Source organism: Pogona vitticeps, chromosome 5 (genome assembly GCF_051106095.1).
Source record: "Pogona vitticeps strain Pit_001003342236 chromosome 5, PviZW2.1, whole genome shotgun sequence".
In the NCBI taxonomy this organism is placed as follows: Eukaryota; Metazoa; Chordata; class Lepidosauria; order Squamata; family Agamidae; genus Pogona; species Pogona vitticeps.
Genome location: NC_135787.1, coordinates 89,810,011 through 89,836,017, shown reverse-complemented (window position 1 = coordinate 89,836,017; position 26,007 = coordinate 89,810,011). Strand labels below are relative to the sequence as shown.

The 26,007-nt window shown below is 41.4% G+C and overlaps 1 protein-coding gene across 5 annotated transcripts in view; it reads right to left on the bottom strand.

The window, feature by feature from the left end:
• PROM1 (prominin 1) overlaps nucleotides 1-26,007 on the bottom strand; it is a 206,444-nt gene that overhangs the window by 126,318 nt on the left and 54,119 nt on the right. For all 5 annotated transcript variants that reach the window (XR_013545551.1, XM_078394067.1, XM_078394066.1 and 2 more), the window contains one exon: nucleotides 6,410-6,468. Coding sequence is in view for 4 of the 5 variants with exons in the window: in XM_078394067.1 (XP_078250193.1) it covers nucleotides 6,410-6,468 (59 nt within the window). In the remaining variant the exon portion in view is untranslated. The remainder of the gene's footprint in view (nucleotides 1-6,409; nucleotides 6,469-26,007) is intronic.

Sequence of the window (26,007 nt, the reverse complement as noted above, 5' to 3'; positions counted from 1 at the left end):
GCAGGGGTATTTAGTTAGGGAATCTGAGTGGAAGCATGGGTAACTTCCTAGGACTTATCTCACGGGGGAGAAAGTCTAGTAGGAGGGCGCTGAAGCTTCAGATTGGGGACTAAGACAGGGAGGCTCTGTGGTAACCATTTCTGTGGAGAGTTGCCCAAAGCAAAAGCTGTGGCAGATTGGCTGGCTTGTCCTGAGTTTAGGGAAAACTCTGAGGGGACAAAGCGGAGCCAAGGTCAGTGAGGCTGAGGGGACTCAATACAGCTGAACCTGGGACAGGGGGGAAGCTGTGTGTGTTTAAGAGTTTGTTGCCTGAGGCAGAAAGAAAAATCCTGTTTTGGCGGGAGGCCTAGCTGTAGTCAGAGGCCTAGTAACAGTAACTAGCTTGCCAATGGATGAGTGCTGGGAGCTGAATTGCAACATAGACACTCACTGACAGTAAAAAAGTGGACTTTTAAAATCAAGGCTTGTTAAAAAGAAGAATAAGCCTGAAAAGTGGAAAATGCCTTTGACTACGGGAAAGAAAGCTGAGCAGATGCCTGGTGTAATGACAACTGGGTCAGATGAGGAAAATGGGGGTGCTGAGGGAGAAATTACCTCAAGAAAAGAAATGGAGAACTCAAGGTGGGAGAGCTCCGTAGAATTTCAAAAATTCCAGAAATGGAAATTACAAATGGAACTGAAATTGGATGCAATGGTGATCTATGATGGGCAGGAGGCTAGTCAACTGTCCTTTGAGCAGAAAGAATTGTGATTAGAGTTGGAAAAGTGGAAAGAGGAACAGAGGTCTGAGTATAGGCAGTTGGAGCTAGACATTAACAAGAGATGGGAAAGACAGTGCAAAGCTGAGGCAAAAAAGTTTAATGATTCTAAAAGAAAGATAAAGCCCCAAACTGTTCAGGAACCAGGAGAAGGCACACATGTTATTTCACACATTCAAAACAGGAACTTTTCTGAAGTAAAAGTGGGAAGAAAACTTGTGAGGACAGCAAAAAGGAGCCTAAGGTTTACTTTAAGAACCAGCAGGAAAGTGGCAGTCATTTTGTAGGCAAGCCCTCAGAACAGAGCCAGCCTAAATACAAGCACTGGGAAGGGAAGGGAGATAAGACCCTTAGCCCAGAACAGAGAAATTTCAGATCTTGTTTTGGATGTGGGGAAAAAGACCATTTCGTTTCACAATGTGCTAAGGACAGAGAAGGGGGTCAAAAGGTTGATTTACCCAAGCCTAAGTCATTGTATTGTGTGCAGCAAGACAAAGTTACCTCAGAGAATGGTGAAACAATAACTCATAATACAAATGCAGCTGGGGCAGAGGGTCAGGAGAGACTGCCTTCGCCTTGTTTAATTGGGAATGATCTCACTGAGCATGTCAAAAGTGTTTTAGTACAGATTTGCGCCCAGCAGGAAGAAATAGGCAAAGCTGAGGAAAAGGTTGAATTGCAAACAGAGCTGGTGAGGGGAGAGGACCCTACAGCTGAATCAGTACCAATTGAGAGCCCACTAGGAAACACTTTCAAAAGGGAACAAAGTACGGATTCCAAGTTGTATCAGTGTTTTAAGCCTAATGGTGAAAGGCAGTTAAACCCTGAGAGTCCTGGAAGGTTCTTTCCAAAAGAAGACCTTTTGGACAGTGAGGCCTGTGTGAATCCCAGTGGGGGAGGGGAGACTCACCTCAAGCAAATGACTGTTCCTCTCAAAGATCAAGTGGGTACAGAGGAGCAGGGACACTCTGGTACCTTTGCAGCTAATATAGATTTGGCAAACACTGATAAGAGATTAGGACAAAACCGTTACTGCCTTGAGGTGGAGGAGCAGTTAAGAGAATTTGGCCAGAGGGGTGAAGGAGGTCAGAGGCCAGAGGAAGGCAGTGACAAAACTGACGCCAGGCCATGTCCTTTACCTGGTATTTCAAACTCAGTACAACACAGTGGGTTGGATATAGGTAGACGGTTGCTCAGAGTTACCCTGAGGGAAAGCGAATTCAGTCTAAACATAACTGAGGGTGCAACATTTTCTCCCCAAGCAGTTCCCCTGAAAAATATTCAGACTCAGAACATTGGAGGTGCTTTGCTGAGGCAGTTGGGTAGCAGCAGGTTTACTGCTGAGCTTGTCAAGATTTTGGGAACTTATTCCCCTTACAAGAGGATGCAAGTAACCTTCCTAGGGAAAGAGGGAAAGACAAGCAGGGCGGTGGTCCAGGGGGAAATGATCAATCCCTTCTATGAGAAAGGAGACATTGTCTTGCTAGCATTGGAAGGGGCAGACAAGGAAAGACACGAGTTACCTTATGGGGAAGGGAGGTGTGAACTCAAATACCCCTCAGAGGAGGACCAAGTCTGTACCTCAATTTCCCCAGAAAACCAAAAAGGAGCTAGAGCTGTGCTTCAGAGGGTCAAGCATAATTTTTCCAACAAGCTTAAGGTAGCCAGGGGTGTAGTGCATAGGTTTGACACCGGGGATGCACGCCCACATGTGGTTACACATGATAGAGGTCAGACCTATCTAGCCAAAATTTGGGGCTGGAAAGCAAGGTTTGTCCAAAACAAGACAAGGGAAAAGACCCTGCGAAAACATGCATGGCCATATTGGGAAGGCAGAGGGGTGACCTATCATAGGATAAATAGGGGGAAACCCAGCCTAACCCAGCCAGTGGTGCAAAGGGCCAAAGAATGGAAAGTTAGGTTCGAGCTTGCTAGGCCCTGCTTAAAGGGTTTAATCAAGAGCAGCACGTTAGCAGCTCCAGAGGTGAAACTCTGTAGAGCAGCTAAAATTTCAAGACGGAAGGAGAGATGGAAGACTGTGCCGGTGGCAGACCACATCCAGAGGGGGCTCGAGTGCCAGAGAGGTGTCGCCATCATGGAGAGGTCCAGATTTGGGTCAGGAGCCGTGCCGAGCCAGGCAGATGACTGCAAGATCCTTCATCTGAGGTGGTTCCGGAGAGGAAAGCTGCAGGTTGGTAAGGGACTCCAGCTATCTGCAAGTCGTGAGTTTTGTGAAGGTGCAGAGGGAGTTGGACTTCACCACACCTCCAGGTGTGCTGGAGGGTAGGACATTTCCTTTATGGACACTACTACTCCACCATAACTACAGTTTTGGACTCTCGAAGAGGACGAGAACATGGTGGTGAGAGAGAACTCTTATGCCATACAACTTGGACTGTGGAAGATTAAAGTGCAGACAAAAGAGACTCATAATGGTGTGGCAGATGACCTGGCAAGGTGTGCCAAAGACTGAATAAGAAATAAAAGGACTTTGGTAAAAATGGCAAAAGCTTTGGAAGGTTAATTGTACCATATTAAATGTTATATGTTGTGCATCCTCTGAAAAATTGTATGTGAGTATTAAAAATGTGTAGTGATTTTATTAAATAAGCACTTGTGTAGATAACTAAATTGGTGAGGAATGCATTTGAACTGATAACAGAATTACAAAAGTAATGTATAGCGTGCATATAAATTGTTTAATTATTACTTATGTTCAAACGTGATAAGTGTTGATTGCAATGTTGTGTAGTGATTGGTTAACTTCTGTATAGCTCCTCGTTGTTTATGAGGGTAAAGCACTATAGCTTTTCCCCCATGAAACAACTTGTTAAGGGGGGAGGTATGTAACGTTCAGCCCAGCCCTCACCTGTCCGTCACAGCTGAGCAGTGGAAAAGGAGCCAATGAGGGGACGGAAGGTGGTGCTAAAGGGGGAGGAGCTGGGATATAAAGGGGTGTGTATGGTGTTTGAGAGAGCAGTTTGAGAGTTTGATAGAGTGAGAGAGTGAGATGAAGGGAGTTCTGTGAGTCTGTGAGACAGTGTACCAGAAAGTCAGTGAGAGTTAGAAGCTGTGTGTTAGTGAATTCAGTGAGTGAGAGAAATTGATTATCAACTGGTGATTTACTTATTATATTTTACTGATCAAATAAACAAGTTTACATAAGTGTGTTAAAGAAACACTGGCCTCATTGATTAATTGGAAATACTGGTGGCAGCTACCTGAGTAGAAGAGTGAGCACATACTGGAGGCCTGAGTTATTATAGGTTACAGCATGCCTGTTACACTGCTCAAGCAGGTAACAAAAGCAAAATTCCAAATTATAAAGTTCAGGCACAAATTTCTCAACAGTCCACTAGAGGTCCTCAGCATATCAAAATAGTCTCAAAGTCTTGCTCTGTAGTCTCTTTGCCAACAGAACACAGCATCCTGAGAAATCAGCCTGTTAAAAAGAGAAACCCACTCTTTGTACTGGTTGGGCTGATGAGAGTGAGACATCCAAGGCCTTCCCAGCACCTTGAAATATATTCCAAAAGTGAAGTAACCATGTGTCCCTTGAGGGTAAAGCCACCAGGATGAACTGCTGTTATCCTTACAGCTGAACCAAATCACTGGCAGGCTTCTGTATTTCTTCTTTTCGCTAGCAGACTTGGATTGACCAAATGGAAAGTGAAAATTCTTATTAAGCTACGTTGGGAATTCACTCTTCCCTCCTTCTATCTATAGGAAGTCCAGGCATGGTAATCTATTTACAAACAGAGTTTTAAAATGTCTTTCTCCTCTGTCCAACGTGCCTTGAGGTATCACTCTCAAGTCAATCGTGACAACAACAGGGCTTAAAAGACAAAATAAAAGTCTTAATGATAAAGATTTGCTGAGCTTGTAAAGTTTATTCTATAGCCCCTCCTTTCACCCCACAATTTCAGAGCTCAAAGCAGTCTCTTCTTTGTTGTATCAACCACTTCTCTTCCTCCGAGGGGGAACCCCCCCCATTCCTTGCCGCCAGGCAGACCTTAATTGTTAAGATCTCCTGATTATAGCCGCTTGTTTCACCAGTTCTCTTTAGAAAGAGGACAGCATTTGTGGGGGTGTAACAAAGAAATAAAGTGGTTCTTCTTTGCTCAACTAATTTTAAGTCATATAATTCTCTCACTGAGTGCAAGCCTGTGGCATTCTCTTTGATTCAGTTACTCACTTTCTTCCCTGGGAATCTCTGGGTCCGTTCAGTGGAGCCTTGCAGCTAAATCACCATTATAAAATGGCATCGTCAGGATCTTCTGTCTGGGGGAGAGATTTCCTCAAGACAGAGGGTTGCTCAGCACTCCTCTTGAGTTCTCTCAGCACCCCTGCAACCTAGGGGGGGGGCTTCTCATAGCACCCCCTACCCTCAAATATTTTTGAGGAAGTCCCGATCTGCAGTACGCAAACAGGTCTCCTAGGAGCCCAGGCTCCCTGCTGCAACATTGCTTCTGGCTCCACCCCCTCATCCCCTTCATGTTGATTATGTATTTACTTTATTTCATAAATCTCTTTGTCTCCATTTAAAATTATAATTTTCATAAGATGCATTTATACCCTAAAGATACCTAACACACCTTTGTAATCACCATTTGCATGGAAATATGGAAATATGTGGGCCCGGTTTCTTTCAGAAATGTTTGTTATATAGGATCTTCTCAGTGAGAGATCACTACAATCAATAAAACTTATTCTGTCTTTGCACACGTGTGTGTGTATGTGTGTGTTCTGTATCATCGAGTTGGAACTGACTTACAGTGACCCTAATACAGTGGAACCTCTACTTAAGAACTTAATCCGTTTTGGAATGGTGTTCTTAAGTTGAAACATTCTTAAGTTGAAACAAAATTTCCCATAGGAATGGACTGAAAACCAATTAATCCGTTCTGGCTCTTTTTTTGTTATGTAGAGGTGTGTTCGTACATTGAAGCATTAGTTCCCATAAGAACTAATGCAAAGCTGGTTAATATGTCCTCTACCACTAGGGGGAGAATTTTTTTTTAACCTAAGATGACCTAAGGTTAAAAGAAGAGCAGGAAAGGGTTTTTTTTCCTGTTCTTATCTTGGATTTCTGTTCTCAAGTAGAAGCAAAATTTAACAAATGGAGCTGTTCTTAAGTTGGATTGTTCTTAAGTAGGGACGTTCTTAAGTAGAGACCCCACTGTAGGGCTTTCAAGGCAAATGAGATCTTTAAGGAGTGGTTTTACCTGTTCCACTCACTCAGTGCATTTTCATGGCCAAGTGGGGATTTGAACCCTGTTCTCCTAGTCCATTGCTCTATCTACATACACACCCTTATTTGTACTTGAAATAGGCCATCTGAAGGGAGAAGTTAATAATGGAAAGTATAATGTAGGAAGAGATTTCTGTACTGGAAAATAAAAATGCGTTTTATTACAAATTACAAAGCTAGGCAAGAGGGGATATGAAATGCCACAGATTTAGAAGCTCTGTATCCAAACAATAAACACTGAGGAGATACAGCAAAATCAATATACTGTACTCATTTCAAAACCAGACTCCACATATGCATGCACAAAACCACCATTAATGCAAGCAGATATGTTCACCTGCACACATCTTGATATCTTTACATATGAAGATACAATTTAATAAAATAATGTAAAAATTACCTTTTCATAATCACCTCGTTTACTTCCCAATGACTGCTGTGCTAGTTTTTTAATAAGATCTGCAAAATAAATAAATAAATAAATTTTAGAGAGCATTTCTGTTGTAAAGGCATTCATTGCTCCAATAAAGAAACCCTAACCATGTAGCATGGAAATAATGCCCCCATTCAATGTAATCTCACATGCATTTTAATACTCAGGACCAAACCAGGCATTAAGGAAATATACATTTCCCATCATCTGTTCTTCCTCCACAATCTGCTCTCTTCAGAGGTAGGTGTCTCAGCAATTCAGCTTGCAAAATAATTCCTTATTTACCTTCCAATGGCTAACTGTGAAACAAACCAGGCCAAATATTTCATTACTTAAAGGAACATCACTTCAAAACAGTTGCTAAGCATACCAGTAATCTGATAGATTTTCCTGGGAATCCCTCTAGCATCATGAGGACGTCTGAGTGAGGGTGTGTTCCTCTTTTCAGAATTCAACTCTGTCAAAGTCCCATCAGACTTCAGAGCTTTGTCCCCAAAATATACCAATTATGTTTAGAAACTTTTGAACTATATAGAATGAAGTCCCATATGGAAATCCTTTGGGGATCCAGCAGGCCTACTCCATCTAGACTACTCAAAACCAATCTTTTTAAACTAGCCTTCAAGGACATCCTCTCCACGAGGCAGCTATGTGACCCATGTTTTCACCTTTGCTGCTGAAGATTATTACCACCATTTAGTTTCTTTTCTTTAATCTGTTTAATTTCTTTGTAATTGTATCACTCTGTTATTTTCCACTATGTGTTATTTATTTGTTTTTTCCACTATGTATTGGTTTTTATAGTTTGAGGGTGTGGTGGGATGGGAAAGATTTATGTTGTCTAAGACTGCCCAGAGTAGTTGATTTCCACTAAGTGGGACAGTATAAAAATGCCATAAGTAAGTAAATAAATAATAAGTTCAATATATTTTGGGGTTTTCCCTGCACTTCTTAGACAGTGCCATAGTCAAGACCTAACCTCTCAGTGCCTTGGCCCAATAGCCCTCAGGGTTGTCTGGACTTTTGGACCTCAGAAGAATTCTTGGAATCCAAGATCTTTGGATACAGTCTTACGCATCTCTTTATCAGGGTGTTTACAAGACGAATCTGAGGGTCCCTACTGGGGCCATTTGCTCTTCTCTAAAGGGAAACTTCCAAGAATGCCAACTTACTTTATGACAATAAACAGTATGCACTTCAGCAAAGCATGTGAGACAGAGGCAATGACGGTTTGACTGGATGACCTTGCCACAATCTTTTCATTCTTCTTTAACAAACAGTGGTCTGCAAATAGCAGCCAGCATAATGATTATGAAAAACTTTGTGTCCTCGCAACTCAAAGTACTGACAATAAGAAAGGTTTTGCTAATTACCATCAAAAGAGTCCAAAGAAGCAAAGAGAGACAAAGACATAGAGAGACAGAGAGAGAAGATGTGACCCAAATGGTTGAAAAGAAGTATCTCTTACTTCACAATGGGGAAACATACTGAGTGAAAGGTTGCTTGGCACAAAGAATTATCATCCTCTCAAAAATTCTAGAGTCCTATCTGCCCAGACTCCTGGAAAACAAAATATTTACAACTCAAGAGAAGCTTTAACCACCAAAAGAGATCCACTAGTTTTATGAAAATGATGATGATGCCAATCAATTTTTCTGCCCCAGAATAGATCTATTAGTAATTTGGGTGTGTCCCAACTCCATAAATCAACACTATGATGCCTGGTTGACATGGGGCACAGAAAAAGTTGCCAGAGTGGCCTGTGGCACTCCTGCTTACAAGGGTTGTTTCTCATATTTTGGAACACACATCCACGTACTAATTGCTAATTGCAGACAAGTACATTTTGTTTCATGTTTTGTCAGTTTAAATCCACCTGTCATCCAGAAACATTGCTCTGACCATGTAAATGAAATGACTCCACAAACTATGATGTAACCTCCAGCCTAGCAGTGTTACTATACATTTCAAAATGTAAAGATTCTTCTTACCTGTTCAATGAGACAAGCTTAATAAAAACATCACTAAAACAGTTGCAAAACTGGTAACTAAACTGCTTTAACTAACCCTTTCACATGACATTTTCAAACACATCAGTGTCAAAGAAAACATTATACAAACTGTATTTGCAAAGGCTTTCACAGCTGGGATCTAATCATTGTTGTAGGTTTTTTGTGCTCTTTGGCCATGTTCTGGAGGTTGTTTTTCCTAACATTTCGTCAGTCTCTGTGGCCGACATCTTCAGAGTACTCTGTGCTCTGTTGCAATTTGGTCGGGAGTATTTATAGCTGTGGGATCAGCTTTTGTCCTTTGCAGGAGATGGGTGATTATGGTGATTAGAGTGTTTTTTGTGGTTGTATTGTTGTGATAAGGAGGAGAGATTATCTGTCATTTTGATTGATGAGTGTCATTAGCTGGTCTTTTGTGTGCAGGGATCACTGGTCATTGTGGCTGGGTAGAGTTTGTTGACCTTTTGCAGGCTGTATTTTTCAGTGCTGGGAGCCAAGCTTTGTTGAGTTTTAAACTTTAAGCACCGAACTCAATCATCTGAATTGGGCCCTACAGGCGAATGGCTGCTCCAAAAATGAAATCACAAAGCCATCAAACCAAGAAAACAACACCAAACTGAAGAAGAAAAACAGCCACCCACAAATAAAGTATTTCTGCCATACATCAAAGGGGTCATTGACCACATGGGGAAACTTGAAAAAACACAACCTACAAACAGTATTCAAGCCCACCACAAAAATACAACAAATGTTACAGTCAGCAAAGGACAGAAGGGACCCCCTCACCACTGCAGAATTACACCAGATACCTTGCAGCTGTGAACAGGTATACAGTGGTGCCCCGCTTAACGAGCGCCCCGTTTAACGATGAATCCGCATAGCGATTGAGTTTTTTGCAATCGCATTGCGATGTTTTAAATGGGGGAAAATTGCTTTGTGATGATCGTGGGGAAGCGCTTCCCTACAATTATCCCAAAGGCCCCGCCGATCAGCTGTGTTGCGAGGGGTGGAGAGAGCGAGCCCCGAAGCACAGCTGATCAGCGGGGGTTTGCAAAGATCACGGGGAAGTCAGCTTCGTAAACCCCTGCTGATCAGCTGTGCTTTGGCTCTCTCTCTCTCTCTCCCCTTGCAGCTCCAGCCTGGGCAGGGAGACTGAGGCACCGCACCGCCACCCTGGCCGTGGCGGCGCGGTGCCTCAGTCTCCCTGCCCAGGCTGGAGCTGCAAGGGGTGGAGAGAGAGAGAGAGCGTGCGCGCGCACCGAAGCACAGCTGATTGGCAGGGGTTTGCGAAGCTGGCTTCCCCCCATGATCTTTGCAAACCCCTACCGATCAGTTGTGCTTCAGGGCTCTCTCTCTCCTAAATATTTAAATTTTTTGATCACCTCAAAATTAGTTTCCATCACTAATTTTTTCACATCTTCTTTCTTTACGTTTTTAGACATAAATTTAGTTTTTTTTAAATAATTTATTTTAAGACCTGCCACCTGTCCAAATTCTTCTATGACTCTCAGTAATTCTCCTAAATTTTCTAGAGGGTTTTCTAGTATTATTGCTAAGTCATCCGCATATACTTGGACCTTGAATTCTTCTCCTCTAATTTTAAGTCCTTTAATTCCCTCATTGTCTCTTATCTGTCTGTTCAAGATTTCCAATGTTAAAATAAATAATAGAGGGGATAACGGACATCCCTGTCTTGTGCCTTGTTCAATCTCTATATTTCCAATTAGATTACCGTTGATTTTAATCCTGGCTTCTTGTTTGGTATAAATTGCCTTGATTATTTGTGGAAATGTTCCTTTCATTTCAATTTTCTTTAGTTGCAGCAGTGTAAACTCCCAGGTAATATTATCAAAGGCTTTCTCTGCATCAAGAAAAATTAACATCATCTGCTTTTCTGAATGCATTTCATAATATTCCAAAGTGCCTATAGTTTCCTTTTGGGTATAAAACCTGTTTGATCTTTGTATATTATTTCTTGAAGTACCTCCTTTAGCCTTGTTGCCCAGATGGTTGTAAAGATCTTATAACTGATGTTTAAGAGAGAGATCGGTCTGTAGTTCTTAATTTGATTTTTCTCCGTCCCCTCCTTATGTATTAAAGAAATATATGCCCCTTTCCTTGAGTTTGGAATTTCCCCTTTGATCTCAATATCTTCAATTAGCTTCTTAAATTGTGGACTTAAATTTTCTTCAAATGCCTTATAGTGTTCAGCAGGCAGTCCATCTGGGCCAGGGGATTTCCCACTTTTTTATTTTTTTCCACGCTTCTCCAATCTCATTCATTGTGATTGGTTTGTTTAATTTATCCAGTTGTTGACAGTTGAGACTCCATGCTGGAATTCTATTCAGGTAATTCATTTGTTTCTCTTGTTCTATCTCTCTTTTTTTGTAGAGTCCAGCATAAAATTTTTGAATTTCTTTCTCAATCTCCTTTTGTTTATATATTTCCTTCCCTTGCTTATAAAGCATTGCAGTGATCACTGTTTTTCTCTCTCTCTTTTTATTCTATATGCTAACCATCTTCCTGGTTTGTTTGCATTTTCAAAAAAGTTTTGCCTTGTTTCATGTTTTGTCAGTTTAAATCCACCTGTCATCCAGAAACATTTCCCCTAAAATGCTATTATCCAAAGAAACTAGAAATTAAGGACTGTCTACTATCTTACTGAACATCAATGAAAAAACTGAATGATATGCAGCAGAATAATGAGAAATATATCTGAGAAATAACTCTGTATGTGTGTGGGGGGGCGGGGTGGGATTAAACTTCTGAATGTTCCATAGCTTTAAAAAGAGAGAGAAACAACTAAGGGACAACTAGCATTGGAGGCAGGATTGAACTTAAACCTCTTTTTCCTGGTCAGCTATTTTTCATTTATCTACTTAGATTGTTTACAGCTTATAGTACCCTGCCTGCAGTCCACTCACTGCCTCATTCTGTTGTGTGTGTGGGCTGGAATTGGCAAGAAGCTTCCAAGACATCCAAGAATGTGGCTTTATTACAGAAACTACGACACAGTATATTTATCAATTAGCTAAATTTACTTATACTCTATGCCAGAGCAGATGTAAGAGCTGTTATGTATGACTAATAATCCAAGGCACAGCATATGTTTTATCTCAGAGGTTAAAAGGGATTTACCTTTGGTAGCTTATTCACAGGACTAATTACATTAATTCTTTACTCAAGTTGCTTTCCTGGTCTTCCTGCGCATTCAGAGTTGCCATCTGTTTTGTCAGATATACCACTCAAACTGAAATACTATTTGTATTTCTACAAATCTCTTTAGGAAGATGGCAAATTGTTATTTGAACTAAGAATCAGTACAGTAATACAGAAATATCTGGGCCACAGTAACCAAAATAAAAAATAAAATAAAATAAAATAAAACCTTGCCTTTCAACACAACACAGCACCCGCAACCTAAAGAGACAGCAGGAGAAATGAAAAGCTTAGTGATAATCTCTGAAGACACTAAGCACCAACTAGGAATTGGAACATCATTCCTTTGCCAGGAAAGCTTTACATGGGTGGATGAGAAGTAAACAGTTGAGGTAATGTACAGTGGCTTCCAAGTTATAAAACTGCCTCCACCTCAAGGTGGCACTGGTGATATCAGTAAAGCTTTTAAAACCCTGTTGCCAAGGAGGCTGAGATCAACCTAACTGCCTGCACTGGAACAGCATCATTCTCTGTTCCAAAAGACTTCAAATAAACTCTATATGTCATAACAAGGAATCTGATGTCTGAACCTTGGAGAGTCCTACAGAACTTTATAGACCTCCAGGAGAAAATCAGATGCCTGTATTCATCAGAGATGGCAGTTATACAACAGCTTCTACCTCCCAGTTAAGAGTTAATTCCATAATGAAATCAGACAATCATTTCCAATCATATCAAAATGCATCTGGGAATCAAGATGCATTCATTGTTATTATAATTCCAGGCAGGGACTTCCAGCTTGACGCTGAGTCAAGACAGCAGCAGGAGGACAGAGCTCCAATCCCTGGGCTGAATTCCAACCTGTTTGGGACCCCACCAGGAGGTTAAAACCACCCCAAAGAGGTGATGAAATGGGGGAGAAGCCTGTTGATCATGGGGGGGGCAGTTACCCACGTTTGATCCAGGAAACTCCCCAATCAACCAGCGGGTGGAAACAAGCAGCTGAAACAGCTTGCTTTCAAGTCGTCAAAGAAGAAGAATAAATCAGCCAACTTAACATCGTTGTTACCACTGGATGAGATACAAAATCTTAATTATACTGTTCTTTCACCATCCATGGTGAATAATTGCTTTAACAGAAAAAAATGTCTTTTTGCCCAACCACTAAATTGAGTAGCGGTGGATCTGGAGAAGGGGAAAGAGATGCAAGAGATGCAAAGAAAATAAATTGGACATTAATTAAACAATTATACTTCAAGGAAGGAAGTTTCGTAGTATTTTGGAGTTAAAATTAAGAATTTCTCTCTTTAAACTATTTTAGCCTAATGACACTGGAAGTTTTAAAGTGTTTTAAATTGTTTTGACTATCTGCAGAGTTGGTAAAATGCCCAGAGCATGACCTTGAATACTCAAAGTTGGAACTTTTGTTTTGACTATTCTTTCTGAGAATTGACCAAAACATAGACAATTAACTCTGGAAAGCCTAATACAAGCATCAAGTGAATAGGGCTGCCAACTTACCTCAGAGACTGGTTTCAAATTAACCCTAAAGGTGATCAAATTTCTAAAGTAACTTATTGGTGGAAATAAACTGATTGCTCTAAGCTACTAGACATATTTTACTTGGAATACAAATACATGGCATCTTGCGACACAATGCTACAACAAGGAAAATTTTGGGATGAAACAAAATCTACCCTTCAAGCAATCTTAGAAACAGTAAGATCCCATAACAAAGATGTGAGGCATTCAACTCACAACTAAAGAAGGACTTTATTCCACAGGAGACAGGGAATATTGAACAAGAAAATGTGAGGGTGGAGGATGATGTATGCCAACCAAAAGAAGGGTTGGAGGAAAGTAGAGGGGAAAAGGCAGGAGATTTAACTCCAATCCGAAAGCTGAGGAGAACCTTAGCTGTGCTAAGGGAAGATAAGGGGAGAATACCAGCAGAATTAATTTAAAATAGCCTGGAAGATTTAATGGAGATACATCAAGTGCATAAAGATCTATTGGAGATAGATCGACTGTATAAAATATTTTCAGATGACACAAGGAACGGCAGAATCTTTAGAGAGACAGAAACAAATATTGGGAAAAGACAAGTAACAGAAGGAATCACTTAGACAGATGAAAAAGGGGGAAATATTAAGATGGCCCTCAACACTGAAAGCATGCATATACTGTGACGATCACCCTACGTCACTCCTGTCACTCATATTCAGGAGCTCATTTGCATGAGTCTATGAGAGGAGTGGAGGGGCAGAGTCAGCAGATATAAGAAAGTTGTTGCAGAATGAGAGAGAGAGAGATAGTCAGGGAGATAGTGAGAAAATATACTAATAGAGATACACTGGTCAAGGTTAATAGATAGAGCAGGTGGTGACTGAGTATGTGAGAAGATATATGATATTTTAATGATTTGATTGTATGCACTGAATAAAGAACATCTGTGATTTCTGATTTAATTTAATACCCTTCAATAAATATGTTCTTTTGGCAGTAACCAGACAAGTGTCTGACTAAAGTCTTTTGCATTGTGGATAAAGGAAATCCACTCGTGGCAGTGAAAGAAAAGAGAGAATGTCACAATTGATATCTGCTGGTGTGAGGACATAACGTGAGCTCCTTTTGTTTGGTGAAACAAGCAGCAGCCACATAGTAATCACTTAGACAGATAAAAAGGGAGGAAATATTAAGGTGGCCCTCAACACTGAAAGCATGTATGTACTTAACTTCTGGAATTGTAAAGGGGCATATCTTATACAGTGGTGCCCCGCATAGCAACATTAATCCGTTCCGGATTAATCATCGCTATACGGAAACATCGCAATGCGGGAGGGAAAACCCCATAGAAATGCATTAAACTTAGTTTAATGCATTTCTATGGGGTGAAAACTCACCGCTATGCGAGGTTTCCTCCATAGGGCTGCCATTTTTGCCGCCTCCATAAGCGAGGGCAGCGCGGGTGGCCATTTTGGAACCGCTGGTCAGCTGTGTGAAAATGGGGCCTTTGGGAGGAAAAGCCCCCATTTTCACACAGCTGGTCGGCAGGGGCGCTTCGGAACGATGGTGGGGGAACCCTTCCCCTGCGGCCGCTCTGAAGGGCCTGCCAGCCAGCGGCTCCAAGCGGTGGTGGCGGTGGTAGGGTGTGTGGGGGGGTCCAGATGCCTTCCAGTGCTTTGCCTGGAAGGCATCCAGACCCCCCCCACCCTGCCTCCGCCACCGGGAGCCACCCCATGCCTGGGAGTCCGAGCATGGCTGGGAAACTGGGCACGGGGTGGCTCCAAGCGGCGGCGGCAGGGTGGGGGGGTCTGGACGGCTTCCAGACAAAGCACTGAAAGCCTTCTGGACCCTCCTACCCTGCCCCCACTGCCGGGAGACGCCCCGTGCCACCTATCCCAGCCATGATCGGACTCCTGGGAGTCTGAGCATGGCTGGGATAGGCAGCGTGGGGTGGCTTCACGTGGTGGTGGCAGGGTGGGGGGGTCCGGAAGGCTTCCAGTGCTTTGCCTGGAAGCCATCCGGATCCACCCTACCCTGCCCCCGCCGCCGCTGAGAGCCTTCTGAGCTCTCAAAGGGCTTTCTCCAATGTTGGAGGGGGGCCTTTTGAGAGCTCGGAAGGCAAATATCGGCAGTCAGCGGTGGCTTCGGGGTCCTTCTGAGGCTGCAGCCCACCGCCGACATTTTTCCCCTGCTGAGCAGCGGGGCTCCTGCTGAGCTGGGGGAAAATGCCCCTTCCAAAGGGGAATGCAGGCGGTGGCTTCAGAAGGACCCTTTGGAAGGGTCCTTCCGAGGCCACCACCGGCATTTTCCCACAGCTGAGCGGCAGGGCTTCAAAACTCCTGCCGCTCAGCTGGGGGAAAATTGGGCTACATAGTCAACATCGCAATGCGATCGCAAAAGCGATCGCACAATCCACATCGGTATGCGGATTTGTTGTTAAACGGGGCACTCGTTAAGCGAGGCACCACTGTAAATTAAAAAGGGAATAAAACTGAAATAAGGGATCACAAATCAGGGTAAAGGCATAACACAGTGATTTTCAAGATCAATTGAAGCTACCGTATTGGCTGGTTTATAAGGCAACTGGGCGTATAAGACCACCCCCCAACATTCCCACTCAGAATGTAGAGTTTGTTATATACTTGCTGTATAAGACTACCCCCTCCGCATGCGTGATTCTGCTTTGGCTACATCATGGGGAGAGTTCCTTTTGCCCCTTTTGGTTCTTTTTCGGAGAGAGCCAGGGTTTGCTGGAAGAAGGAACAGCAGAGAGGCGGCAGCCATTTTGAGAGTCAGCAGCCATGTGGTCGCATCTCAAAATGGCTGCCGCCTCTCTGCTGTTCCCCACAGTCAGCTGTTCGGCGCTAGAGTCAGGCTGTTCCCAGGCTAGGAGCGGGGCGCCCCTTGGTCTTACTACCAGGTAAGTGACTTTGCTGGGAGAGAGGGAGGGTTTGCTGGACATGCACCCGGCGTACAAGATGACACCCCCCCACTTGGAGGCATGTTTTTCAGGGCCAAAAAGTCATCTTGTACACCGGCAAATACGGTAGATATAAGGATGAGGCAAAACAAATAGCACTTAATGAATATACACTAGATATGATATTGATATAAACATGATAGAAAATGTGGAGATAGAAATGGCTAAACAATTATACAAAGAAAATCAGTATAAAACACGTTAGATAACATCTATTGTATGTTAGGAACCTACTCAGTTATTATTGGTATAAAATATAAGTTCATCGATTAAATCACCTCAAAGTTATATAGATTTGGAACTGAAATTACTTTTGTTCGGTATGTTACTAGAGGATTTTGAGAGCATTGTATGCTCTGAGAGCAATATCATGATAGTAGCCTATACTGTATATTAAAATACACAAATGAATGGATTAGATATTTTAAAAATGTATAGATTTTGAAGCGATAACTAAGAAGACACCAAGATGAAGAGAACAAATAGTTATGAACAACCCAAGTAATAACAAGTATGAATGGAACTCGGATAGATTGAAAAATTAATAAAATGTTTTAAAATAATAATAATAATTCCAGGCAGCATGCGCTTGTCTAATTCTACAAGCTTTATTTCTACATTGCTTCTATGTACTGTATGCACAAAGATTCTTCAAAGCTGAAAGCATCCAATAAGTCTTATCTTTATGGAAAACTGTAGGCACATTCTTTTTAAAAATATGAAAACTAAACTATAATCACGTTTCAAAATTGCAAGAGCTTACATTCTAAAAATGCAAACGCTTATAGCCTAAAAATGCACAATTAAAAAACAAAAGGCAGAGAATACATCTGTAAGACACACAATTTAAAAGTAAAATACATTATAATCTTAAGTAATCTTTAGCCAAGTTGCACACCTTCCATATGCGTTGCCTCCAACACATTTTTGGTATCACCTGGCAGGACAAAGTTCCAAATAGAGTAGTCCTAGAACAAGCTGGAATTTTTAGCATATATACATTACTGAAACAGTGATGTCTACGTTGGCTTGGGCATGTTGTGAGAATGGCTGATGGTCAGATTCCAAAAGATTTGTATGGAGAATTAGTGCAGGGAAATCACCCCAGAGGGAGACCACAGCTGTTATACAAGGACAGCGGGATCTGAAGGCCTTAGGAATGGACCTCAACAGATGGGAAGTCCTGACATCTGAGCATTCATCCTGGAGGCAGGCGTTGCATCATGGTCTCTCCCAATTTGAAAAGACCCCTGTCCAGCAGACTGAGGCAAAGAGGCAGTCCTGAAAGTAGAAAAATCAGGGAGCTGGACAGAGGACAGATTGTATTTGTCTTCAGTGTGGAAGGGATTGTCACTCTCAAATTGGCCTTCTCAGCCACACTAGATGCTGTTCCAAGTCCTCCATACAGAGCACATTACTATAGTCTCTCGAGACTGAAGGATGCCTAATCTCAAGCCTTTAACCATATTACTGAACACACAGAGAAGTTTACAATAAGTGCTCACCCACCCAGACCAATTCAAATCTATGGAGGAAAATCTATGTTGTCGTTGTCTGCTGCACCTGTTGTTGCTACTGCTTGCATGGTTGTTCTTGGTATCCAATATACATGGTGTGCAACTGTGTGGACTTCTTGTGCTGATGAGCTAAGTGTGACTGTGTGTACCTCCTATATTTATATATATTTTTCAGATATCAACACATCCCCCCAGTCTGCCAACAATATCTTTTCCATGGACTGCAATGGGACCTGATGTATGAACAATTTTTTTTATTAGGAATCGCTATGTTTTTGCACCTCCTGTAATTCCAAGAAGCTGGAAGGCTGCCACTATGATGATAAACATTATTGTTGTGAACAAGATTCAAAGGTCTGGAGAAATTAAGGCTTCCAAAATAAAGGATATGATACACCAAGGTACTGTGAAATCAGAGTATGGTAGCTACAAGTGCAAGTTATAAGACTTGGAAATGCCATCTCAGGTCATATTAATACACTGCAACATACATTACATTCAACTTCCACTCCTCTTCCATGGCTGAACTGTCAGAAAGGAAAGTAATTTATTTTGTTAGGCAGTGTAGCCTCCAATGACCTTCCTTCCGGATTTGACTGCAGAGCTGATTATTTCACAGTGTCTTTTAGTAAACTGCTATTCAAACCTCCTTTTTAAAAGCACTTTCATTTTCATGGCTGCTTTTTCTATATCCCATTTAATAATTTTAATAATCTCCACACAATATTTCACATTTTGATATAAGAGCCTGATGTCTTTGTGGATAAGAACTGAAACTGGAAACAAACAAGGATGCTTTGACACTATACTATTATTTCATAAAAATCAGATTAAAAATCAACATATCATTAAAATAGCTATTTTTGAAATATTCAAACATTTCTCATTCGTACTGGATATGGAATTTTAAACACAACCTTATGAGGAAGGCCAGCATTTACAAACAGCAGTTCACCAAGTGTGTAGGTACAATTCACATAACTACCTAACACTAAACAGACCCCTTCTGTACTGAATGCACTACTTTGACTGCTGCACTATATTGGCATGACTACTGCATATGTCATACTTCCTTCTGGAGTCCTTTCCCTTTCTATCAGAAATCTTGAAAGGAGTTGTGATTGAGGACAGAGGACTAACACAAAATCCCTCTCTTGTCAGGTAGTCAGCAATCATAAACATGGAAGGGGCGGAATCAGAGTTCCATGCATTCAGCAGCATCATGTTCTCAACCATGCACAGAGCTGTAACTATGTTCAGCCAAACACAGTTAACAGTTTCTCATCAGAGCTTTAGCATAAACATACAAAAAAAAAGTGGAGGGACAGCATGTAGATCTCCATGTGTGCAAGGGCAAGAGCGTACATTTAAAATGTGTAATGCTTTGATGGCCAACCCATTGCAAATATGTGTATAGGGCAATTATACTTGGATTGTTTTTTTCTTGTTGAATGGATACTTTGTGACAAACCTCTGTTTGATGCCATATAATGATGAGTGAAAAACAGTTAAAAGGTGGATGCAATTTTAAAAACAGCTTTCTTGAAACTCTGGCCATATTTGTGTTTATACAGTAAACCTACAGTAAACCTACGTTTGGACTGGACCACTGCAAACTTCAGTAGGAACTCAGATAATCTCAACACCCTCTCCCACAAAAAAAATCTCCTGCACATAGAAAACTAACATGGAAAGGGAAAGAGTGGAACATAACCCTTCTCCTTTGTATGTGGGTTGATCTGTCTTGGTTTTGGTGTTAGTTAACATGAAGATTTACTATCTAAGGCCACATCTGTGGCAAGCCAAGCAATATTGTTTAAATCATTGGTTCCCAACCTGGGGGTTGTGACCATCAAGGGGGTCACAAAGTGTTTTATAGAGAGTGAGTTATTTTAGACTGCAGACATAGCAGAAAGCAGCTGGAGATGGCAGCAAAGGCTCTCTGTCAGGGCTGACTCCCTCCTCTATGGAAGCAGCAACAGCAGCAAAGCACCAAGCAGAAACAGTAGTCCGCCAGAGAAGGAGGAGGTCTCAAGCCTCAGAAGATGTAACAAGGTGGGACTTTGCCATGGTTTGTTATGGGCAGAAGAGACTGAGCTCTGCTTCACTACTGTGAAGGGAGAGGTGCCTGGTGGGGTCCTTTTTGTGAAAATGTAGAGGGTGTTGCAGGTTACGTAGCTATTGTAAAAGAAGGTTGCAACTCAAAAAAGTGGAAAACACTGTGGGAAACACTGATCTAAATAATCATTTTCTTGAAACTTCCCATGTTGACATGGGCAGCTCTGAACAAGATTACAGGGAGAGGGGGAAAAGAGTGTCTTCAAATGTTTTATGTACTTAGATGGAAAAAGAGCTTTCTTAATCTCATCACATCCCATCTTGCTGACAGTGTTTCCAATGCTACAGAAACTGATAGGACAAGGTTTTGTCCAAATTCTAACATAGAAGCTTAGCTAAAATAAACACAACACTGCATGAGAAGGTCCTGAAACACTGTTCTGCATTAGTACACCAGGCTGTTTACAGTTCTACTTCCTCCCATCATCATCGTTACTTTTGCCTATTACAGTTAACTAATATTCTTTCTCCAGGCCACCATCTGGTAGGGATTTGAAAAAGATTAGGGGCAAGAGTTCAGCTGAGGGTGCTACACAGGATGGCCTGTTCCAGCCTGCTGGTTTTAAAGAATTTACAGATGTGTCAGCTAATTCACTCACTTTGACTGCTTTCCAAAGATAATGACATTTTTAAAGAAAGGAGTCGATGTTTCATTTTTGGAACTATGAAGACAAAAGTTCTGTTTACATATGGTCCACCTGTTTAATGGAAACTAATCAGTTTATTACAGATAGGAATAATCTCCCCCTACAATAGCAGCTTCAGAGTCTGGGATGATTACTACAATTTCAATTTCTTTGAGGCATGGACTTTTGTTTTTAAATCACCAAAGTCTGGTGTGCCAGTTCCATCCTGTTCATGACAGAGGGTCCATCCAGAGAAGCTGAATGGCTTGGATCAATGTGGGTTGGAACTGTGTTCCCTTTTCCCCATTGACCCAGATTCCATACCTGTAATCAGTTTTCCTTCAATGTAATTCAGATTGAATTTCCAAACTGATAACACATCCCTTCCATTCCTACACCATTCTCCTCTCACTCACCCCTCCCCATTCTCTGTCCTAGCTCCCTAATAACACTGGTTCATCAGTTCGTAATCTTGAGGATCAACTATTGCAATGCCCTCTACGTGGTGCTGCCCTTGAAGATAGTTTGGAAGCTGCAGGAAGTGCAAAATAGTTGGTCACAGATTCATCGAAATTTGACCACCAATTCCTCTCTCCCACAACATTTTCAGGCCACCATTTAAAGATATCTAAGCAAGGATTCATCACTTCATTTCCTGACAGGAAATCTGAAATTATAATGAGCCACTGTGTGAAGAAGCACTTTATTTTATCTGTCCAGAAATTACTGGCAAACCAGTTTCAATTAGGTGCATGAGTTCAAGAAATATGAGAAAAAGAATATCTTTCTCCATATTACACATATATTTCCCTAGGTACATAGGAGGCAAAAATTGTCAATATTCTGGAAGAGTTCATATGTTGATTCGTGTAGGCAAATTTGCTTACAAATGTTAATTACAAAAGTATAGACAAAAGAGTACACTATGTCTAGATGGGCGGCATATAAATGCAATAAATAAATAAATAAGTATGACATACAAGTGAGAAGGTTTAATTCTCTCACAGAAGAAGAGATACGCATTTTAAAAAGATATGGAAAGAACATATATGCATCTTCCAGGGTGTGGGGAGAAAGATTATGTGTAAACAATACAGGAATCACTCTTTGCTCTCACATGCTTCTTTTAACAATGCTTTAGACTTTAGCTAGGGGAAGTGAGCTAAGCCAAAGACTGAGCTGAGAAACAAATCCTAGTGTAAAACAATTCCCAGATTAATACCATCTTATTTGGAGAAGCACTTGGTCTCTACGGGAACAAGATGCAAGAAACAAAACCATTTCAAAGGAAGCTAAGACCACATTGTTGTTGTTCTTTAGTCATTTAGTCATGTCCAACTCTTTGTGACCCAATGAACGAGAGGACACCAGGCCCTCCTGTCTTCCACTGCCTTCTGGAGTTGGGTCAAATTCATGTTGGTAGCTTCGATGACACTGTCCAACCATCTCGTCCTCTGTTGTCGACTTCTCCTCTTGCCTTCACACTTTCCCAACATCAGCATCTTTTCCAGGGAGTCTTCTCTTCTCATGAGATGGCCAAAGTATTGGAGCCTCAGCTTCAGGACCTATCCTTCCAGTGAGCACTCAGGCCTGATTTCCTTTAGAATTGATAGGTTTGTTCTCCTTGCAGTCCAGGGGACTCTCAGGAGCCTCGTCCAGCACCACAATTCGAAAGCATCAATTCTTCGGCGGTCAGCTTTCTTTATGGTCCAGCTCTGTACCCGGGAATGTGTGTGGTTCGGGTGCGTCTTTATCTCTTCTTTGCAGAGTACAGCAGAGTACGGCGCAGATAAACGACCACAATGCTGCCTTTGCTCGGTGGTGTATTTACAAATAATTTACAGTATTTACAGGACATACATACAGCTTTGTATCATCAACAGCATCAGCATACAGTGTTCAAACCGACAGAGTGACACGCAGAAATTGAGTAATAGAGGAGAGAGTGAACAGTGTTCTCTGACTACTTTTATACATAAGTCCAGCCTAGTCTGTCCAATCATAAAGTGGTGATCTCATCTACTCAGGTGTGTTCATCAAGTATTGCAGTGCAGTTGCATCAGCCAGGTCTAGAGGAAGTGATGTCATCTGTCTTGTTCTGTGCACACACACACACATATATATCAATTTTCAGGCAATGAAAAATATACCTTAACACTCCCCCTATTTTGAATTGCATGAATCCGTTACTTATTAAACATTACACATTCCCATTGCATCTATGCACATTTCATGTTTCTGAGCACATAATGGTTTTGTTAAAATGTCTGCCACATTCTCTTCAGTGCTACAATACTGTAACTCAATTAACTTTTCTCTAATAGCTTCCCTCACATTATGATATTTTATATCAACATGCTTACTTCTGCTCTTTATTCTATCAGAATTAGCCATGTGTATGCATGTTGTATTATCCTCCATTACCTTTATCGTGTCATCAGTTTTGCATTGCAGATCTTTTATTAACTGTTTATACCACATCAATTCTGAACATAATTCAGACAAAGCTGCAAATTCTGCCTCTGAAGTTGAGGTAGCCACGGACCCTTGTTTCCTTGACTTCCAACCAATTATGCTGTTTCCAAGTCTGACGACAAACCCAGTCATTGATTTCCTGTCAGTTTCATCGTTCGCCCAATCGCTATCTACATAGGCTGACAACTTTAAACTCTTTGATGCCTTCAATATTAAGTGGTAATTACACGTTCCCTTTAAATATCTAAATATTCTTTTCACACCTTGCCAGTGTTTTTCTTTTGGATTTGCTACATATCTACTAAGGATGTTTACTGACGCTGCAATGTCAGGACGCGTCCAATTGGCCAAGTACATTAAACTGCCAATTGCAGAGTGGTATAACTCTTGGTCCTCAAATTCTTTGCTTATTTCATCTTCTTTCTGAAAATCTACTACCATAGGTGTACTTACACATTTGCACTCTTCCATGTTATACTTTTCTAGCATTTGTTTTATTTTTAGTTCTTGGCTTAACTCAAACCCCTTTTCTGTTTTCTTTATTTGTACGCCTAGGTAATTTTGTATGGGGCCCAGACTTTTAAATTCAAATTTCTTTTTTAATTGTCTTTCAAATAGCTCTACTTGACTGTGGTCTTTGGTTATGAAACATAGGTCATCTACATAAGCAAGCAGTACATTCAACTCATTACCTACTTTCTTGGTGTACATGCAAGGATCCGCCAGACTGTTTTTGTAACCTAAATTTACCAATACATGATGTAAACAGTCATTCCAGTTTCTGGCGGATTGTTTGAGGCCATAAATGGATTTATTTAATCTGTATACTAATTCTGGTTTGTCACCTTGGAAACCTGGTGCTTTCGCCATGTACAATTCTTCTTTTAAATCTGCATTCAAGTAAGCAGTAGTAATATCGTAATGGTGAATCACATAATTTTTGGCGGCAGCAAATGTGAGTGCAGCTCTTAGTGTTTCAGACCTAACTGCTGGCGAAAATACCTGGTCATAATGTTCAAATCTTTTCTGTGTGAAACCTTGTGCCACTAACCTTGCTTTATATCTGAAATTTCCATCATTTTGTAACTTCCTTTTAAACACCCACTTACATCCTATTACCTTGTTTTCTGCTGGCAGTTTGGTCTCAGAGAATACATTGTGTTTCTTCATGGACTTCATTTCCTCATCCATGGCCTCCATCCATTTCTTCTTTTCTAAATCAGGTAGCTTTAAGACATCTTTATAATTTTTAGGCTCAACATACATATTACATACTGTAACGCCACCCAAACCATATCTTTGTGGTGGAACCCCTTTGTTAGCCCTCTGAGACCTTCTGGGACTATGTGTCTGATTCTCTGACTGCCTACTTGTGTGAGCTTCATGTTCTTCATCTTCTTTTCCTTCATCATCTGTAGCAGGCCCTTCTTCTTCTGCAGTAGCTTCTTCTTCTTCATCGACATCTGCCTCGTTATCTGTGGCATCTTCATCATAGGGTTCCTCATCTCGCATCTGTGTTCCTGTCTTTCTAATTTGGTTTCTTCTTGAGTGCAGAGGAATGTATAATTGTGAATTGGCATGTACCTGGTCCCAGTTCTCACCCTCATTGAAACTAGCAGACCTTGATATGATCACGCCCCTGTTGCCATCAAAAAACCTGTAAGCTTTGCTGTTTGGTTCATAACCCACAAAAATTAATTTTCTCGTTTTACTTTTACCTTTTCTTCGTAGCTGTCTTGGTATGTGCACAAAAGCCGTGCACCCAAACACGCGTAAGTACTTCATACATGGCTTCTTACCGTATAATAGAAAGTATGGCGTTTCATCTATGGCAGAAGAATAGATTCTGTTAACAATAAAATTACTTGTGAGTATTGCTTCACTCCAAAGCCCATGTGGCAGTTTAGCATCTGCAAGCATTGAGTCTTTCATCTCCTGCAATACTCTGTTCCTTCTTTCTGCAACCCCATTTTGAAAGGGACTATAAGGGCTTGTCAACCTGTGTCTAATGCCTAGACTCTCCAACCACCTCTGAAACCTGTGGTTTGTAAACTCTGTGCCCCTGTCTGTTTGTAGCTGAGCTACCTTGAGGCCAAATTTTCTCTCTGTTGCAACCAACCATTTTCTGAATGTGTCAAAAACTTCTGTCTTAGACTTTAACGTATAACAAAAAGAAAATCTCGAAAAATCATCAGTAATTACCATACAAAATCTCGCTCCCCCTAGCGATGGTGGGAATGGTCCCATTAAATCAGTATGCACTAATTCAAAAGGTCTAGTAGTAATTCTTTCAGCTTTCTTTCCTTTTGGAGCTATACATGTTTTACTTGCTTTGCAAACTGCACAGTCCAGGTAATTATGACATTTCTTCAAACTTACATCCCTGGCTAAGTGCTCCATCTTTTGTATTGTTCTAAAATTTGCATGACCCAACCTCCTATGCAACAAGTGTATGCAATTATCATGTTGTGGTCTGTTCACTTGCAATGTGTTTGCACCTTCATGTGCCTGGCTCTGTAAGAAATACAATTTATTTTCTTGCCTCACTTTTGCAATTAAAGTGCCCTCTTTCTTTATCACACACTCCTGTTTTTCAAAACTTACAGCAAACTTCTGATCTACCAAAGACGCAATAGAAATAATGTTAAATTCTAAACCTGGAGTGTAATAGACTTCCCTTATCTCAGTTTTCAATGCAGAGACGTACACAGTTCCTTTGCCTTTGACCGCCACCTGCTGGCCGTTCGCCATCGTCACATGCCGTAGATCAGATTTACCTATAAAAGAAAACATTTCTAAAGAATTAGACAAATTTTCTGCAGCTCCAGAATCTAACAGCCATCTAATCATCTCTGTTTTGTTGCTGCTTCTTGTGTCATTCGTTACTGAAGAGATTTGTCCCACGTTGTCTCTTCTTTGAAATCTCCTGGAGCCCTTTTTTCTGTAGACTCTATGGTCCGGAGGACTTCCGGTCACATCTCTATGATTTGGAGGACTTCCTGTTGTACCTCTATGGTTTGGAGGACTTCTTGTTGCATCACAGTCTTTCCGGAGATGATTGGTGGAACCGCACAAGAAGCAAGCTTTTGTCATCAGGACTCGCCCCCTTTGTTCTTCCGCGGCACGTCTGCTGGCTTCCGGATATCCATCCCGTCCAGCCTCCACGTGGCTTTGG